General features: G+C 45.8%; 1 protein-coding gene across 1 annotated transcript in view; it reads left to right on the top strand.

The window, feature by feature from the left end:
* Positions 1–19,264, top strand: part of lama1 (laminin, alpha 1) — a 273,548-nt gene that overhangs the window by 227,230 nt on the left and 27,054 nt on the right. The window contains exons 53-55 of the mRNA XM_055633912.1: positions 1,178–1,348; positions 10,190–10,341; positions 12,219–12,404. Of these exons, the coding sequence (XP_055489887.1) occupies positions 1,178–1,348; positions 10,190–10,341; positions 12,219–12,404 (509 nt within the window). The remainder of the gene's footprint in view (positions 1–1,177; positions 1,349–10,189; positions 10,342–12,218; positions 12,405–19,264) is intronic.

Genomic DNA, 19,264 nt, shown 5'->3' with positions numbered 1-19,264 from the left:
ATCTTCACAACACTCCTACCTGTGACAAATGTATCCCCTTTACACAGAACATAGAGCAGTGCAGCACAGGAACAGACCCTTGGCCCACAATGTCACCTCTCTCACCTTAAACCTATGTCCTCTGGATCTGTAAAAGACAGTGCATCTACCCTATCGGGTGTCTGGCGTTATGGGGAGAAGGCAGGAGAATGGGGTTAGGAGGGAGAGGTGGATCAGCTTAATTGAATGGCCGAGTAGACTTGATGGGCCGATGGCCTAATTCAGCTCCCATCACTTATGACCTTATGATCTATTCCCCTCATGATTTTGTGCACATCTATAAGATTTCCGCTCATCCTCCTGTACTCCAAAGAATAAAGTCCTAGCCTGCCCAACCTCTCCCTATAGCTCAGGCCCTTAAGTCCGGTCAACATCCTTGTAAACATATTCTAAGAGAATGAAATATAAAGCAAACATTTTGTAAGTGGGCTTTTGAGAATTCGAATTGTCGCTCGAAATCTGAAAGAGTAATCCAAAACTCAGTAATCCTGGCTTGAGTTACAGAACACCAGTGAAGAGGTTAAGATGCTTTTAAAATCCTGGAGGGCTGAGATGGAGAAATTGTTTCTAATGTCTGATAGTCGATGGTGGAGGTCACAGTTCCAAAGGTCCTGCCCGGGTTATGAACACACAATTTATTGACATCCTGTACTACATAAGAAGAAGGTTGGCATGGGTTTGCCAGTCTCTGGGGGACTGCAGGCATCTTTTGCCCACTGGGAACGGGGCATTTCCACTTGCTTTCCATTCCCACCTCCTCCCTGGTCAAGCAGAGCTGGAAACACTGAGCAGACTCACCCGCTCACTCACCGAGGCAGTGAGGCCGCTCCTCCCAAGTCTGCGTATAATCCCGACCCTGTCGTTTCTGTCATTCTCTCCCTCGTCTGTTTTTTGTTCAGTTCCTACCGACAAGCAGCTCAGATTTTGAACTCTTCCCAGGAAGGCAATCCTGTCTTAACCCGGGCGGGAATTGCCAATCAGGTGACTGGCAACAGATCCAGTGCTGACTTGCATAGATTTGCACAGCGAATAGTTAGGATTTGGACAGCAAAAGTGATAGGATGGAGAATGCAGATCCCAGGACCAGGGTACCTATAGAAATGCTTTCAACTAAATGTAATTTTTTTTTTTTAAACAGCCTATTCGGAGTGTGAGCATTTTCAGTGATGGGTACATTCAGTTACGACCCAAGGTCCTACCATTGGAGGCGAAGTTAATGGTGACATTTTCCACCAAGAATGACACTGGGCTGATTGTGGCTGGTCTGGGCAAGTCAACTGGAGGTCGTAATCGGCGGCAGACAAAATTGGTGAGTCCAGCGGAGGAAGGGAAATGTTAGAGAGAGCTGGTGATGAAAATGATCTCGGATCAGACCTGGAACCTACCATGGGAGGATGTGTCAAAGAGGCTCTTCGGCACTGCTTAACCACATCGACCAACATGTCCCATCTGCACTAGTCCCACCTGCCTGTATTTGGCCTATATCCCTCTAAACCTGTCCAATCATGTACCTGACTAAGTGTTTCTTAAACATTGAAGTACCTACCTCAACTACCTCCTCCGGCAGCTCGTTCCATACACCCACCACCCTTTGGGTGAAAAAGATACCCTTAAGTTCCTATTAAATCTTTCGCCTGTCGCCTTAAACCTATGTCCTCTGGTTCTTGATTCCCCTACTCTGGACAAGAGACTCCGCGCATCTACGCAATCTATTCCTCTCATGTGGTGGAAAGAAGTCCTGGAATTACTTTCAGATGGGAACTATGAAATATTTGCAGGACTATCTGGGAAGACAGTGGACAGCAAATGTTTCCTTATTCAAAACGGGCAGTTATAATAAGCCAGCAAACTACAGAACCTTGCAACAGCAGAAGGGAAATGATTGGAAAAAGTTCCAAGGGATGTGGGCTTATCTTCACTGGGAAAGATGGGAACTGTTTAGGAGGAATCAACGTGGCTTTGTACAGGGGAAATTCTGTATCATTATTCTGACAATTGGACAGGTAGCTGGATAAGAGAGGAGTACAGAAATACAGGGCTTATTGCAAGCAAATAGGGTTAATGTAGAAAGGCAATGATTGGCAATGACAAGTTGGGCCGGGAGGGATAATTTCAGTGCAGAACAATTATAATTCTATAAATCAATGACAGGCAAGTCTATTAGATAACAAAGGCCATTCAGCTTAAATTGACTCCTGGTTTGATCCTGACCTCGGGGGCTGTCTGTGTGCAGTTTGCATGTTCTCCCTGTTATCGCGTGGACTTCCCCCGAGTGCTCCGGTTTCCCCCTACATTCCAAGGACATGCAAATTTGTCGCTTGATCGGCTTCTGAGCAATTGCCCCTAGTGTGAAGGATGCAACCATGGGATAACTTGGAACTAGTGTACGGGTGATTGATGGTCAGCCTGGACCTGGTGGGCCAAATGGCCTGATTCCATGCTGTATCTCTAAACTAAACCCTCCCCTTCCCCTCCTCTTCCCCCTCTCTTTCCTTGTTCTTTATCTCCTGACCTGCATCCCTCTCAATCTGCTGTCCTAACGATCCTCGATTTCATCTGCTCCACTATCCTCCCTTCTATTGCTGAAGCCCTTTGCTCTGCATCCCCGTAAACCCCTCTGTTTTGCTCTCTCCTTTCAGTCTTCTTTGCCCAATGCTATAGCCATCAGGCTTGTAGTGACGTCATGCTAACACTTCCTGCGAAGGGCCTTTGGTCATTTTGCTACTTTAAAGCCATTAAACAAATACAAGTCATTGTTAAGATAAATAAAGCATGAACTTTCAAAGCTCAGTAATTAGTGAACAAAAAAGGCACATGTAGACTGATAATTTTGCCACATCTTTGTTTACTTTGCTGAAAGCAAATGGTTTTAAAATGAAATAACAGCTTAGGCTTATAAAGTCAAATCTCAGAGGAATATCTGAAATCACTTTCCATACACTTAATTGCTTTGAAATGCATTTAATGGTGTTTTAAATGCAATCTACTCTTTAATTTTTTATTGCGATTAGTTCCCATCCACTGATCTGTAAAGTAAATTCCATTTCTCCTACTTAATCATTTGAATTCCTAATTATAAAAGTAAACAACTTCAAAACTATCAAACTCAAAACGAGTTATATCAGTAGCATACTGAAGTATTATCTACAAGCTGCCATTACAACAGTAATTTCACTCTTGCGCGCCCAATTTCTGTCTCGAACTAGATCCCACTGTTATCTTTCTATCATTATAAGGAACAGCAGCTGAGATGAACAAATGCTGTGTATAATGTGAAGGATTTTCAAGTATATCATGGCTGGATCTCAACATTCAAACATCATTATGTTTGCAGAGCAACAAACTATCTTCAGGATGAACTCAGCTGGTCGACCACCCTCTGTGAGAAACAGATGTTGCTCGAGCCGCTGGGTTTCTCCAGCACATTGCTTGTTGTCTGGATTTCATCACCTGCAGGCCTTTAGGTAGACCCTTACAACCCAGCAGTTTGAGCGTTGATTCCTCTAGAGTCATGCAGCGTGGGAACAGGCATTTCAGTCCAACTTGCCTACACTGACCAACATACGTCTACACTAGTCCCACCTACGTGTTTGGCCCTTATCCCTCCATAGAAACATAGAAACATAGAAATTAGGTGCAGGAGTAGGCCATTCGGCCCTTCGAGCCTGCACCGCCATTCAATATGATCATGGCTGATCATCCAACTCAGTATCCCGTACCTGCCTTCTCTCCATACCCCCTGATCCCCTTAGCCACAAGGGCCACATCTAACTCCCTCTTAAATATAGCCAATGAAGTGGCCTCAACTACCCTCTGTGGCAGAGAGTTCCAGAGATTCACCACTCTCTGCGTGAAAAAAGTTCTTCTCATCTCGGTTTTAAAGGATTTCCCCTTTATCCTTAAGCTGTGACCCCTTGTCCTGGACTTCCCTAACATCGGGAACAATCTTCCTGCATCTAGCCTGTCCACCCCTTAAGAATTTTGTAAGTTTCTATAAGATCCCCTCTCAATCTTCTAAATTCTAGAGAGTATAAACCAAGTCTATCCAGTCTTTCTTCATAAGACAGTCCTGACATCCCAGGAATCAGTCTGGTGAACCGTCTCTGCACTCCCTCTATGGCAATAATGTCCTTCCTCAGATTTGGAGACCAAAACTGTACGCAATACTCCAGGTGTGGTCTCACCAAGACCCTGTACAACTGCAGTAGAACCTCTCTGCTCCTATACTCAAATCCTTTTGCAATGAAAGCTAACATACCATTCGCTTTGTTTACTGCCTGCTGCACCTGCATGCCTACCTTCAATGACTGGTGTACCATGACACCCAGGTCTCGCTGCATCTCCCCATTTCCCAATCGGCCACCATTTAGATAATAGTCTGCTTTCCTGTTTTTGCCACCAAAATGGATAACCTCACATTTATCCACATTATACTGCATCTGCCAAACATTTGCCCACTCACCCAGCCTATCCAAGTCACCCTGCAGTCTCCTAGCATCCTCCTCACAGCTAACACTGCCCCCCAGCTTAGTGTCATCCGCAAACTTGGAGATATTGCCTTCAATTCCCTCATCCAGATCATAACCTGTGCTATCCATGCACCTGTCCAAATGTTTCTTAAACATTGCAAAACTACCTGCCTCAACTACCTCCTCTGGCAACTTGTACCAGACACCCACCACTCTCTGTGTGCAAACATTACCCCTCAGGTTCCTATTAAATCTTTACCTCCTCACCTGAAACCTATGTCCTCTGGTTCTTGATTCCTTTACTCTTGGCAAGAGACTCCGTGTGTCTACCCGATCAATTCCTCTCATGATTTTGTACACCTCTATAAGATCACCCCTCATCTTCCTGCTCTCCAAGAAATAGAATGCTAGCCTGCTTAACCTCTCCCTATAGTTCTGACCCTTGAGTCCTGGCAACATTCTCATAAATCTCTACACCCTATTCAGCTTCACAACATCTTTCCTGTAACACGATGCCCAGAACTGAACACAATTCTCTAAATGCGGCCTCAACGACGTTGTATGTAACTGTTCAGCTTAGTTGATTGTCACGTGATCCAAGGTACAGTGAAAAGCTTTTGTCACATGCTCAACAGTCAGCAGAAAGCCCATGCAAGTTACAATCGATCCATTTACAGTGTATAAATACATGATACAGAGCTGCCAAGTAGTATGGATTTTCCGTATTTTGTACGGAAATACTATCAGAATACAGATGTACGGATTTGCTTTGTAAAATAAGGAATTTTTAAAAATCAGCCCGACTTCCTGTTTCATCTTGCTGCTTAAAAAAATGCAAGGATATAAAATGTCATACTATACCTCTAAACATTATAGCAGATTAAATCTATTAGTATTTTAAATTTCAAGATCTGGATGATTATTTTTGTAAGCTTTGATCTGCCTGCCCCGCAACAGGTTTAAACAACGCTGTCAGTTTAACGTGTGGAAATTTCAACGAGTAGCGCTATGGGTTCTAAAAAATAGCGCTCCAGGTGGGAGCGCTATTGTCTTTACACATAGGGCTATGGGCTTTACCCATAGCACTATGGCCACAGCGCTGTGGGTCACAGACTGTTAGGGGAGGGGGAGAGGGAGATGGAAGGAGAGAGGGAGTGAGCGGGAGGGAGGAATAAGAGAGGGAGGGAGAAAAAAAGGAAGGAGAGAAGGAAGAGAGAGGGAGGGTGGGAGGAAAAGAGGGAGGGAGAGGGAAAAAGGGAGGGGGAGGAAGAGGGAGGTGGGAGAGCGAGAGGGAGGGGGAGAGGGAGAGTGAGAGAGAGCGAGGGAGGGAGAGGGAGGCTTCCAAAATGGCTTCCACATCAGCATCTGGTGCTAAAAGCAGGAAGCAGCCATTCAAACAGCAGTTTACAAAGAGAAAAAAAAAGAAAGACATGTCAATTGGTAGCAAAGTTATGCATTCTTGCATACTCTTACATGGGTATGACCGCACATAAAAAATAACACTTTTTTCAGCAAAATGGCACAGTGTAAATATACTGATTTCCTCAGTGTAAAAATACTGATTTCCTCAGGTACTAGAATGCTGAAATGCTCTGACAAAACTTGGCAGCTCTGATGATAAGGTACATGAAAGAAACATGATACTGCAACATGATTGAACTTTTATACTCAATTTCAAGTAACCCCTGCATTCTCTCTCTTCCTCCCCCCGCCCCCACCTAGTCATCCTACTCGTTTGACTGTTCACATCCATGTATCCCTTTGTTATCACCTGTTCCCTAGCCAACAATGGGCCATGATGGGCTCCACCCTTCCTTGGTCAACTGTTGCCAGCCCTGATTTGTTCTGACCTTTTCCAATCTCCAGTTTCCCTCCCCCCGCTACTTTCAGCGTGAAGAAGGGTGCCGACCTGAAACATCACCCACCCTTTTTCTCCGAAGGGGTCACGGTGGTGCAGCGGTAGAGCTGCTGCCTTACAGCACCAGAGACCTAGGTTCGATCTTGATCTCGGGTGCTGTCTGTCCGAAGTTTGTATATTCGCCCCGTGACCAGGTTTTCTCTGGTGCTCCGGTTTCCACCCACACTCCCAAAAATGGAACAGGCTTCGATAAAAATTGTAAATTGTCCCTAGTGTGTAGGATGGTTCTAATGTAGAACTGATCGGCGCGGACTCTGTAGGCCAAAGGGCATGTTTTTGGACTGTATCTCTAAACTAAACTAATATGCTGCCTGACCTGCTGAGTTACTCCAGCACTTTGTATCTACCTTCGGTATCAACCAGCATCTGCAGTTCCTTCTTATATATCTTAGATGGAGGCAGTAATGCATCAGCTGGAATCTGTGCCTTGGTGCCACTGAGAGTAGGACTGGCAGTGTAGTGTTAGTTACATATCAAAGGCCTGAATCAAGACATTACCTCATCAGAAACATAATAGTTCAGAATCTCAAACTGCATCAATCACAAAAGGAGGTCTTGAAGACAGCACCTGCTGATTTTAATTGGTCATAATAACTAACTTCATTCTTTTCTCTCGTTACCTTTTTGTTTTCTCTCTTCCTCTCATTTTCCTTTCTGTTTCTGAGTTATTTTGTGCTTCCATCTCATTCTTCACAGCCACTGTGAGCGAACTTCCTCTCCATCTGAGAGTAATGTGGCAGAATGTTGTGGGTTTCAGTTAGTACAATGCATTGTGGCATTCAATGTTGGCATTGCATCTCCACCATTGCAGCTTTTGCATTACATTCGAGGGACGGACCGACAACAAAGTACAGGCATCAGTTTACAGTGAAGAGGGAAAGATTTTGTTTTGTTTTCCTTTAAGACATTCAGTGCAGAAGCAGGCACTTCGGCCCACCGACCCCCCGCTGACTTGCCATCCCCTTATACAGATTCAGATTCAAACTTTATTGTCATTGTGCAGTGTACAAGTACAGAGACAACAAAATGCAGTTAGCAACTCACCCAGAAGTGTGAACACAGAATAATGGGACAGTAAAATATATATATATGTACATACAGTAGCAGTAGTGCAATATTCGGGGGGGGGAGGGGAGATCAGTCACTGGGGGAAGGAGTGTCCGGGGGGGGGGGGGGGGGGGGGGGGGGGGGGGGGGATGAATGCCAATCACCAAGGTGCAGAGTTAAGTTGTGTAATAGCCGCAGGGAAGAAGCTGTTCCTGAACCTGCTGGTCCGGCAACAGAGAGACCTGTAGCGCCTCCCAGATGGGAGGAGGGTAAACAGTCTGTGGTTGGGGTGAGAGCAGTCCTTGACGATGCTGCGCGCCCTCTGCAGACATCGCTTGCTCTGGACAGACTCAATGGAGGGGAGTGAGAAACCGGTGATGCGTTGGGCAATTTTCACCACCCTCTGCAACGCTGTCCGGTCAGACAGAGCAGTTGCCATATCATACTGTGATACAGTTAGTAAAGGGCCAGTCCCACGAGCATGCGACTGCATGCAGCAAGCGCGACCAAACTGGAAGCGGGGGGCCGCGCGGAGGTCGAGTGAGTGACGTGAATTTCGAGCTGTGTACGGCATTAAGACGCTGCGTATTCCTATCGAGGCGGTGAATACGGTCTCAAGGCAGTTGCCGCGCGGACGTTTTGAACACTGTCAGTTTTCCCGTAGCCCCGCGTGATGTCGGGACTCCGCACAACTCCATACGGCTCCAGCGATCGAAGTGGGACCGGCCCCACGAGGCCGCACGGCTCAAGCGACCACGTTAGGTCGCGCTTGCTGCATGGAGTCGCATGCTGGTAGGTCAGGCCCTTTAGGGTGCTCTCGATGGCGCAGCGGTTGAAGTTCTCCAGAATCTTCTTTAGTTTCCTCAGGATGAAGCGACGCTGGTGAGCCTTCTTGATCAGTATTGAGGTATTGTAGGTCCAAGAGAGGTCATCGGAGATGTTGACCCCCAGAAACCTGAAGCTGGAAACACGCTCCACCTCCGTCCCGTTATTGTGGATGGGAGTGTGCGTGCCACCCCTAGACCTTCTGTCATCGACAATGAGCTCCTTGGTCTTCTTGGAGTTAAGGGCCAGGTTGGTGTCAGCGCACCATGCTGCTAGGAGCTGGACCTCCTCCCTATAGGCCGACTCATCGTTGTCACTGATGAGGCCAATCTCCATTGTATCATCTGCATACTCTGTCGTAGTTGAAGATGGAGTAGAGGAGGGGGCTCAGCACACAGCCCTGTGGAACCCTCAGTTCAGGGTGAGGGTTGTAGAGGTGTGCTTGTCTGACCTAACAGACTGGAGTTGGTTAGAAAGTCCAGTATCCAGTTGCAGAGGGAGGGGTCGATGCCCAGGTTACCGAGTTTGGTGATCAGTTTAGATGGTATAATGGTGTTGAATGCTGAGCTGTAATCGATGAACAGCATTCTCACGTAGGTATCTCTGTTGTCGAGGTGGGAGAGGGCGGAGTGAAGTGCCGTAGAGATGGCATCCTCCGTACTCCTGTTCTTGCGGTAGGCAAACTGATAGGGATCCAGTGTGGGAGGTAGGCAGCCTTTGAGGTGTGCCAGGACCAGCCTCTCGAAGCACTTGGTGATGATGGGAGTAAGTGCGACTGGGTGGAAGTCGTTGAGACTTGCCGCAGTGGAGTGTTTTGGCACCGGCACGATGGAGGTGGTTTAAAGGCACATGGGGACAACTGCTTGGGCAAGTGACAGGTTGAAGATGTCAGTCCAGACGTCTGTCAGCTGTGCAGCACGGGCCTGGAGGACGCGCCCGGGGATGCCGTCAGGGCCAGTCGTGCATTAACCTGCTCAGTGCCTCATACACGTCGATGGGGGTGAGTGCATTATCAAGTTAAGTCAAGTCAAGTTTATTCGTCACATACACATACGAGATGTGCAGTAAAATGAAAAGTGGCAATGCACGCGGACTTTGTGCAAAAAGACAAACAAACAAACAAACAGCCAAACAAACTACAAACAGAATGTAACAGAATCACATATTCTTTTACATATTAAATATTGTGGTAGTGATAAAATCTATGGTAGTCTATCATTATCCTACTATATATATATATATATATATATATATATATATAACTAGCATTATCCTACACCCTAGGGACAATTTACATTTTTACCAAAGTCAATGACCTGCGAACCTGGACGTCTTTAGTCTGGGAGGAAACCGGAGCATCCTGAGAAAACCCACGTGTTCGCAGTGAGAATGTACAGACAGTGCCTGTCGTCAGGATCAAACCCAGATCTCTGGCACTGTAAGGCAACATCACTATCACCGTGCTGCCCCCAAGTAAGAATCTGTGGGGAAACCTTTTTTACATTACATGGTGGGTGTATGGAACGAGCTGCGGGAGGAGGTAGATGAGGCAGGAATATCACAACGACAGGTACGTGGATAGAATAGGTTTCAAGCTATATGGGCCAAACACAGGCAGATGGGACTAGTACATGGGGCATGTTGGTCGGCATGGGCAAATTGGGCCGAAGAGCCAGTTTCCTTGCTGTATGACTCTATGACTCTAATGGCTACTGTGCTGCCATCATACCAGATGTGTCGTGTGGCAGGAGCCCATGACCTCATGAATGATGAGTGTCAGATTTACACAGTGTAACATCAGAGGGCAGCAAGGTGACTTTGGGGCAGATTTGGAGGATTATTTATAGCCTGCATAGCTAAGATTTTCTACCAATTTCTTCTGCATCTGCAGCCGTTCGTCAGCATTATGATCATCGATGGGCGTGTGGAAGCTCACATAAATACTGGAGATGGAGTCAACACCAGGAGAGTTGTTGCCAGGTCTCCATCAGGAACATACAGCGATGGGCAGGAACACTCCATCATACTCACCAGGAACAAAAGGTATGTGTGGGCCAGTCAGAGGGCAGCATCAAGATGTTGCAAGTGAAATGAGAAAAAGGTCAAAAGGAGAGGTCTCCTCTCATTGCTTTTCATTCCTGGGCAGCAAGCAAGGACTTGCCTCTTTTCCTTTTCTCCAGAGATGCTGCCTGATCTGCTGAGTTACTCCAGCATTTTGTGTCTATCTTCAGTGTAAACTGCATCTGCAGTTCCTTCCTACACAGCGAGAACTTTTGCCTGACATCAACTAACTGACTCCCACAGATATTTTGACTGCACTTGCTCCCTCTGCGGTCTTTGTTGCTTACTTTTTCTTTCTTTACAGCACCCTGTAAGCCAACTTTCTCTCCACCTAGGTTGATGATGAAGTGATGCATGGCGGCCTTGGATAGGAAAAGTACTCGCTGTGTAGGAAGGAACTGCAGATGCTGTGCATTGTGGCATTTGTACCACTGGACCCTTTACATTCCTTTCAAGCACCGGACTTACAATAAAGTCCACAAATTGCTATTGCATTTCCTACCTGCTAGATAGTCAGTGCCATCTTGCTGATCTTGTTAGTTTTTGACACAGTCCAAACAGTGGAGGAACAAGTGTAAATACATCTAAGTGAATTGCCGTTATTAGCAAAAGCTTCCTGAATGTTTTATGAACTCAGATGGGAACTTCTCTTGAGAATAGCCATCCCACTTTTTTAACTGAGTAGTTAGTGTCTAAACCCCGTGGGTTTCCAGAAGGTGTAAATTTCACCACATCAGATGATTCATAGCAACAACAGAGGGGTGGCACAGACATCATACAATCATAAGACACAGGAGCAAAATTAGACCATTCGGACCATTGAGTCTGCTCCGCCATTTGATCATGGTTGATCTATTTTCCCCCTCTGCCCCAATTCTCCTGCCGTCACCCTGTAACCGGCGGCACCCTTACTAATGAAGGACCTATCAACCTCCCCTTTATAAATACCCAATGACTTGGCCTCCACAGCCATCTGTGTTCCACAGATTCACCACCCTCCTGGAGGTTTTTTCTGAGGTGGGTGGCAAAGTGGCTGGGAATTTGCCTTCCTTTCCTCCCAATATCTGTTCCAGGTAAAGTCATTTTTCCTTTAACAGCTGTACAATGGCAGCCTCCTTGGGTTTTGGTAACGCTGGCCTGGAAGTCAGTCACAACCCACTTCCCTGAGGAGATATCGGGAAGAAGAGTCTTGACCCGACCCATCCATACTCTCCAGAGATGCTGCCTGAGCTGCTGAGTTACTCCAGCACTTTGTGACCTTTTTTGGGAAACTACTCACATGGGGAGATTCGAGAGCCCTGTAATCACTGTGCCCACTGCTCACGCCATGGCCAGAGTGTGTGGGCACCTGCTATATTGAATCCCTACATACCTATCTCATTTTAACCTGATAAACCGATAGTTCATGATGCAGTTTCTTGACCATTGTTCTCTCCATAATATCTGAAATAATTGGATACATGTTACAGGCAACTGGGTCAACAGAATCATTTTTGCCACCTTGACTTTTTATTTTTTTTTTTATTATTATTTTATTTGTATTAGCAGTACAGTAAATTACATTAATACATCGCATATATCTTATTGCAGTATGTTGTACCACTTCATTTTTTGAGCTTTAAAAAAGATAGAAATAAAAGAAGTAAGGAAAGTAAGCAAGAATCGTGAAGGTGCAGGAAAGTGTTGGGAGAAGAGAACCCCTTAGGGAAGAACTTAGAGAAGGAAGTAAAGAAAAGAAATAAAGAAATAAGACCCTAGAAAGAAAAGAAAAAAAAGAAGAAAGGAAAATCAATCGCTCTATTGTAACACAAAACCAACTTGACTTTGAGGGTTAAACTCTCCTTGTTTCATTCTTTCAGGATAATAACATTACAGATCGATGAAGGGAGCCTGCTGGAAATGAGGCTGGGATCCTCTGCTGACAGCAGTTCATTGAACATTACCAGACTGTTTGTCGGTGGAGTTCCTGCTGGAGAAAGTGCCATTGTCCTCAAGACAACAAGATCGTTCAGGGGCTGCATCAAGAATTTGGTCCTCAACACTGAGTAAGTTTCAACAATTCAATCTGATTGCACTTTGTGTTTGTGTAGCACCTGTAGGAGGTCAGGGCAGTGTGAACTACAGGTCATGAATCTCTTCATAGAGAGTCATACACCACGGAAACTGGCTCTTTTGCCCAGCGTTAGTTTAGTTTGGAGATACAGCACAGAAACAGGCCCTACGGCCCACCGAGTCCCCACTGGCTAGCGAACCCTGCACATTAACACTATGCAACACACACTGGGGACAATTAATACTCATACCAAGTGTACAAACCCAAGCCAATTAACCTACAAACCTGTACGTCTTTGGAGTATAGGAGGAAACTGAAGATGTCAGAGAAAACCCACGGGGAGAACATACAAACTCCGTACAGACAGCACCCGTAGTCAGGATTGAACCATGGTCTCTGGCACTGCGAGTGCAGTAAGGCAGCAACTCTACCGCTGAGCCACCGTGCCGCTCATCAATGCTGACAAAGATTTCCAATCTACACTAGTCCCATTTGTCCGCATTTGGCCCGTATCCTTCTAAACCGTTCCTATCCATGTACCTGTCCAAGTGACTTTTAAATGCTGTTATGTTATCCTGCCTCATCTCATTCCAGATACCCAATTCCAGATATTCCAGAAAATGTTGCCCTCATGTTCCCCTGTCACATTAAACATTTATCATCTGATTGATTCCCTACTCTGGTTAAAAACTCTGCACATTCACTGGATCTATTTCCCTCATGATTTTAAACACATTATAAGATCACACTCTGAAGAATAAGGTCCAAGCCTTCCCAACCTTTCCCTATAGCTCAGGCCCTCGAGTCCTGGCAACATCCTTGTAAATCTTCAAACATCAAAAAGCTTCTAGTCTTTTGGCCTTGGTGTGTGATTTGATAGTTTCCACTGCAAACGATTCATTATGAGCACACTTTAGAGATACTGCATGGTAACAGGCCCGTCCGCCCACCAATCCACTCCAACCAGCGATTACCGCTGTACACTAGCACTATCCTACACACCAAGGACTATTTACATTTTACAATAGCCAATTAACCTACAAACCTGTACATCTTTGGAGTTTGGGAGGAAACCAGAGCACAAGGACAAAACCTAAGCGGACACAGGGAAAACATACAATTTCAGTACAGACAGCATCCCTAGTCAGGATCGAACCCGGGTCTCTGGTGCTGTAAGGTAGCAACTGTACCACTGTGCCACCCTTCTCTGGTCCTGGTGGATTTGCCACTCACCATTGCCATCCTGCCAACCTCAGATACAGCAGATCAGATTATGATAACATTGATCTGTGATTCTAAGAGAGCTCTGCCGTTATTTCCTGAACCCCTCACCTATCAGGCTGGGAAAGGACCTGCTGAATCCTTCACTCCCTTTTAACAACTTGTAATTTTGCTGATTCCAAATGGACAGCAACATCAAAGTTTACGTTAACACTGTCATCTTCTTGACTCAGTAGCATTTCCAGCTCAAAGTCAAAGGTTATGGGTTCATCCCACTCCAGGGTCTTTAGCAAAACCATCTAGACTGGAATTCCAGTGAAACTCCATGGGAGTGACCACTGTCAGGGTTACTGCATTCTAAAGAAGCCTTTAAACTGATATCCAGCAGTCTGTCACCAAACGTTAATAGAAAATCATCCCTAAATTCAGATTAGTTTATTGTCCGGTGCGCCTGAGTGTAATTAAATTCCTTGTTCACATGAAGCTCATAGCATAGAGTAAACCATGTAAATGGCAATGATATATACATGGTAACAATAAATACAGTGCAACATAGCAGAATGATGTAAAGATCGCAGTGTAGTCTGAAATAGTGCAATAAATATACTAAAATACAATAAGTTAACAGTAAAGTAGGTGGGAGCACTTCTGGGAAGTGCATTCCTGCCTGATGGTTGCGACAAGAAAAGAGCATGGTCCTGGTGGTGAAGATCTTTGATGATAAACGCCGGCTTCCTGAGGCAGATGCTGTCAGGTTGGATGAAAGGGACGGCATTTTAAGATCAGGTTTTCTAGGTCAGGGGAGATGAATTGATCTAAGACCATCACGTCAGTGCACCACAGAATGTTAATCATAAAGCAGACACTGCCGCCTTTCTTCTTGCCTCAGGATTGCTCATAGTTCATGCTATCAATGGACAGACACTCGGGGTGTATAGCATATAGCAGGATCAAGTGAGCTATATTGCAGTAGCAATGTTACAAAATTTTGAGATTTTAAAAATCAAGTCTGCAATTTATCCCATCAGATAAAGCATAACAATAAGTTTAATTTGACACCAAATTCACTTTCATATCTCAAGTATTAAAAAAGTTATGGCCATTTTCATACTCGGAAATTAGCATCTTGTTCCCTATTGATTTTCAATGGACATTACAAAAAAGCTGTGATCTTGGATAGTCAAAAGCCCATTTCTTAAGGAAAGATTAACATTTTTAAATAGCCTAAGTGTCCAAAGATTATTCACAAATCATTCACAATATAACATGATTTTTATATCTAATTTACATTAATTTATAGGCCAAATGGAAGGAATTTAGTGTTCAATTGCTGTAAATAAATGCCCATTTAAATCGGCTTTCTAGTGGGTTCATATGAACGCGCTGGTTTAGAACGTTCACATCGCGCTGGATTAGTGCCCTCAAATGCCGAGAAAAATACTGCGGGATATAAAAAGCCCAAAATGAACTACTCGCTATAGATAACTTGATATACAGGGTTATATATATGCCCCATTTAATGTAAAAATAAGGTACATACCTTTAATTGTTTGCTTTATAAAACCCTGGGGCTGCGAGAGGTTGCGGAATGAGAGAGTAATTTTAAAACTATTATAACTATATTATCGAGGCCTATAAAACTAATAATACCTTTTGCGACCGGGTCTTGCAGCGATTTTTCGTTAATGATTTACTAGGCTGAACATCTGCGATTAGAACAGCCTAGTAAAAATCGCGTTTTAAACCCGCCCCCTCCAAACAGCGCCAAAATCGCGGACATGGCTGTGGGCAGATTCCCAATGACAATTCAGGTAGGTTTTGTAACATACCTAGTTGCAGTGACAGAAAGAGTAAAGCAGTACCTGATCTCCTTTTAAGAATAAGGGGTAAGAATAATAATACCCCTTAAGAATAAGAGACGTGGAAACACTTTTTCACACAGAGGGTTGTGAGTGTGTGGAATTCTCTGCCTCAGGTGGGAGGGAGAGAGGGGGGAAAGAGAGGGGAGGCCGGTTCTCTGGATACTTTCAAGAGAGAGCTAGATAGGGCTCTTACAGATAACGGTCAGGGGATATGGAGAGAAGGCAGGAACGGGGTACTGATTGGGGATGATCGGCCATGATCACATTGAATGACGGTGCTGGCTCGAAGGGCCGATTGGCCTACTCCTGCACCTATTGTCTATTGTCTATTTGAAACAGCAGCCTTGCTCTGAGGTCTGCAAGTTTGCTCTCGAAGCTATTGATCATTAGCTGGAGGTGGGCTGGGGAAGAGGGGAGCGGATTCACCAGTGTATCTGCTGCTCCTGGAGCCCCACCCCCACTCCCCCACTACCACAGGGCTGCCAACTCTCACGCTTTGAGCGTGAGACTCACGCCCTCAAGCAAACTCTCACGCCCTCACACTGATCATTAATTTCTCACGCTCAGTGGTGAGAAATCTTGTGATCAACGAAAATTTTAAAACTCGGATAAACTGCATGGTCCGCGGGTGTTGGAGAGCCGGGGCTGCGGGAGGGATGGGAGCAGAACCAGCGGCCGGAACAGATGCGGGGACTTGTGGGTGTTTGCGGCGCGGCGTGTTGCTCGCTGCAGCTCTGGCCATGGAGCACCCTGGACAGTGCATGTCCCGGGCGTCGGGGGCGTCGGTAGCGTTGCGCCGCTGCCGCTGCCACTGCCGTGAGAGTCTCTGTGCCGAAGGGACAGACTCTCAAAGGGAGGTGGAGAGAGAGAGAGGGGAAGGAGACAGGGAGACAGTGGGGAGAGAGAGAGGGGAGACACAGAGGGGGAGTGAATGGAGAGAGAGAAGAGGGAGGGGGGGAGAGAGAGAGAGAGAGAGGGGGGAGAGTGAGGGAGGGAAGAAAGAGGGAGGAGAGGGTAAGAGAGAATGGGCGAGAGAAGGGGAAGAGAGAGTTAGGGGAGAGAGAGTTAGGGGAAAGAGAGAGGAGAGAGCGGAGAGGAGGAGAGAGGGGACAAGAGAATAAGAGTAAGGAGGGAGAGAGGGGGGAAGAGAGGGGAGAGAGGGGGGAAAGAGGGGGGAGAGAGAGAGAGACGGGGAGATAGGAGAGGGAGAAGGGGAGAGAGAAGAGAGGGGAGAGAGAGGGGGAGAGAGGGAGAGGGGGAGAGAGGAGAGACAGAGAGGGAGAGAGGGAGAGAGAGAGGGGGAAGGGGGAGAGATAGAGGGGGGAGAGAGAGAGAGAGAGAGGGGGGTAGAGAGAGAGAGAGGGGGGGAGAGAGAGAGAGAGGGAGGGGGGAGGGGGGGAGAGAGAGAGTCTCTGTGTCAAATTTACCCAGGTGACCGGCATGGATCAGGCTGCAGCTCGGTGCATCCTGGAGGACAACCAGCTGGAAGTAAATACAAGCACTGTGTAGAAACGGTGGAAGACAGTGGACTTCAAATGGGGGTGGTTGGAGAAAGCATCCTGCTTGCCTGCTAGATTTTCACTTACTGTAACTGCAGGAAAAATGTTCCCGATGTTGGGGGCGTACAGAACTATGGGTCACCAGTTTAAGAATAAAGGGGGGGGGGCAGTTAGGACTGAGATGAGAACAAACTTTCTTCACGTAGAGAGTTGTGAATCTGTGGAATTCTCTGCCACAGAAGGCAGTGCAGGCCAATTCTCTGGATGTTTTCAAGAGAGAGTTACATTTAGTTCTTGGGGCTAACGACATCAAGGGATATGGGGAAAAAACAGGAAAGAGGTACTGATTTTAGATGAATAGCCATGATCATATTGAATGGCAGTGCTGGCTCGAAGCCGATGGCCTATTCCTGCACCTATTTTCTATGTTTCTATGCTTGAATATATGGCAATAAAACTTGATCACTTGATTTTGAAGCATTCATGCATGGTGGAGGTATAATGTAGTCATAGAGTGATACAGTGTGAAAACAGACCCTTTGGTGCAACTTGCCCACATCCGCCAACATGTCCCAGCTACACTACCTGCTTTTGGTCCATACCTCCAAACCTGCCCTATCCATGTATCAAACTTTTTCTTAAATGTTGGGATGGTCCCTGGCTCAACTACCTCCTCTAGCAGCTTGTTCCATACACCCATCACCCTTTGTGTGGATAAAGTTACCCCTTAAAAAGTTACCTCTTAAAAATACTTCATACAAAAAACATTGAAATCATACTTCTACAGTGCACTAAAACATAATTTTTAATATTTCAAAAAGCTCCTACCCTTCTTCCACACCCTCTCCCCACTCGGTTGCTCCACTCCCTCACCGGGTACCCCCAAGGCCAGTGATCAGTGATCGCACAGCCTCCCCCCTTTCAAAAACGCTCCAATCCAATTTAAAGCATATGTATTGCATTTGTGTAAGTTATAAGACTTGCTATAGTATGCAGCATATTGCACAATTTCAAGCTGAAAAATGCAAATGTTCCGTACCAATGGGAGGGGGCACCCTCCTCCCACCTCCAACACACAAAATGTCCTCACTCACCCGAGTGACAATGTGCATAAGACTGATGAAAGAATTCCTTGTTTCCTGACAAATATTTATCCCTTATTTTAAATTTTTGGTTAACATTAGATTACTGCGTGTGAGAGCTTTTGTGGGTAAATAGGATGCAACGGTTTCAGTAATACATCTGCATTCAATTTGCTGCAAAGCCCTTGGTACAGCCTTGGGGCGAGCAGTGGTGCAAAACTAATGCCTTTGAAACCATGATGTGGAAATATTTGATATTTCCTTACGTTCATAAGTCATAGGAGCTAAATTAGGCCTTCGGCCCATCAAGCCTATTCCGCTGATAGACACAAACAGCAGGAGTAACTAAGAGGGACGCAGCATCTCTGGAGAGAAGGAATGGATCGCGTTCCGGGTCGAGACCCTTCAGACTGGTTAGGTACGCTGTTCGGTCATGGCTGATCTATCTTTCCCTCACAACCCCATACTTCTTTTTTCTCTACACAATCTTTGACACTCTTACTAATCAAGAACCTGTTAATCTCCGCTTTAAAAAATACCCAGTCACAAATTCACCACCATCTGGCTAATGTAAATTCCTCCTCATCTCCTTTCTAAGGCATGTCCTTTTATTCTGAGGTTGTGCCCTCTGGTCCTAGACACTCCCACTAGTGGAAATATCTGTTCCGCTGCCGCTCTATTCGGGTCTTTCACTATTCGGAAAGTTTCAATGAGATCCCCCTCATCCTTCTAAACTCCAGCGAGAACAGACCCAGTGCCGTCAAATGCTCATCGTACATTAACCCAATCATCCCCAGGACCATTCTCATAAACCTCCCCAATAACAAGAAATTAGGCAAATTGGCCCATTGAATTATCTCTCAAAGCGATCCCATTCCCACACTAATTCTCCTTGTAACCTTTTGTCCCATCATCTTTTCCAAATTACAATCGCCACCAACGCATGAGGAGCAATTTACAATGGACACCTAGCAACCCCTGACATTTTGGGATGTGGGTGGGTTAATCCGTGCAATCACCTGGAGAACATGCAAACGTCACACAGACAGCAGCAGAGGTGCAGATTGACCCAGATCACTGAACGCTGTGTGAGTCTGCAACTCGAGGCACTACTGTGTCACTCTCAGACAGCTTCAAGAATAGCTTCTTCCCAACAACTATCAGGCTCTTGAACATTGCACAACACTA

This window comes from Leucoraja erinacea, chromosome 4 (genome assembly GCF_028641065.1).
Source record: "Leucoraja erinacea ecotype New England chromosome 4, Leri_hhj_1, whole genome shotgun sequence".
NCBI lineage: Eukaryota > Metazoa > Chordata > Chondrichthyes > Rajiformes > Rajidae > Leucoraja > Leucoraja erinaceus.
Note: the sequence above shows the minus strand (reverse complement) of the source record. Positions and strands in the feature narration are given on the sequence as shown.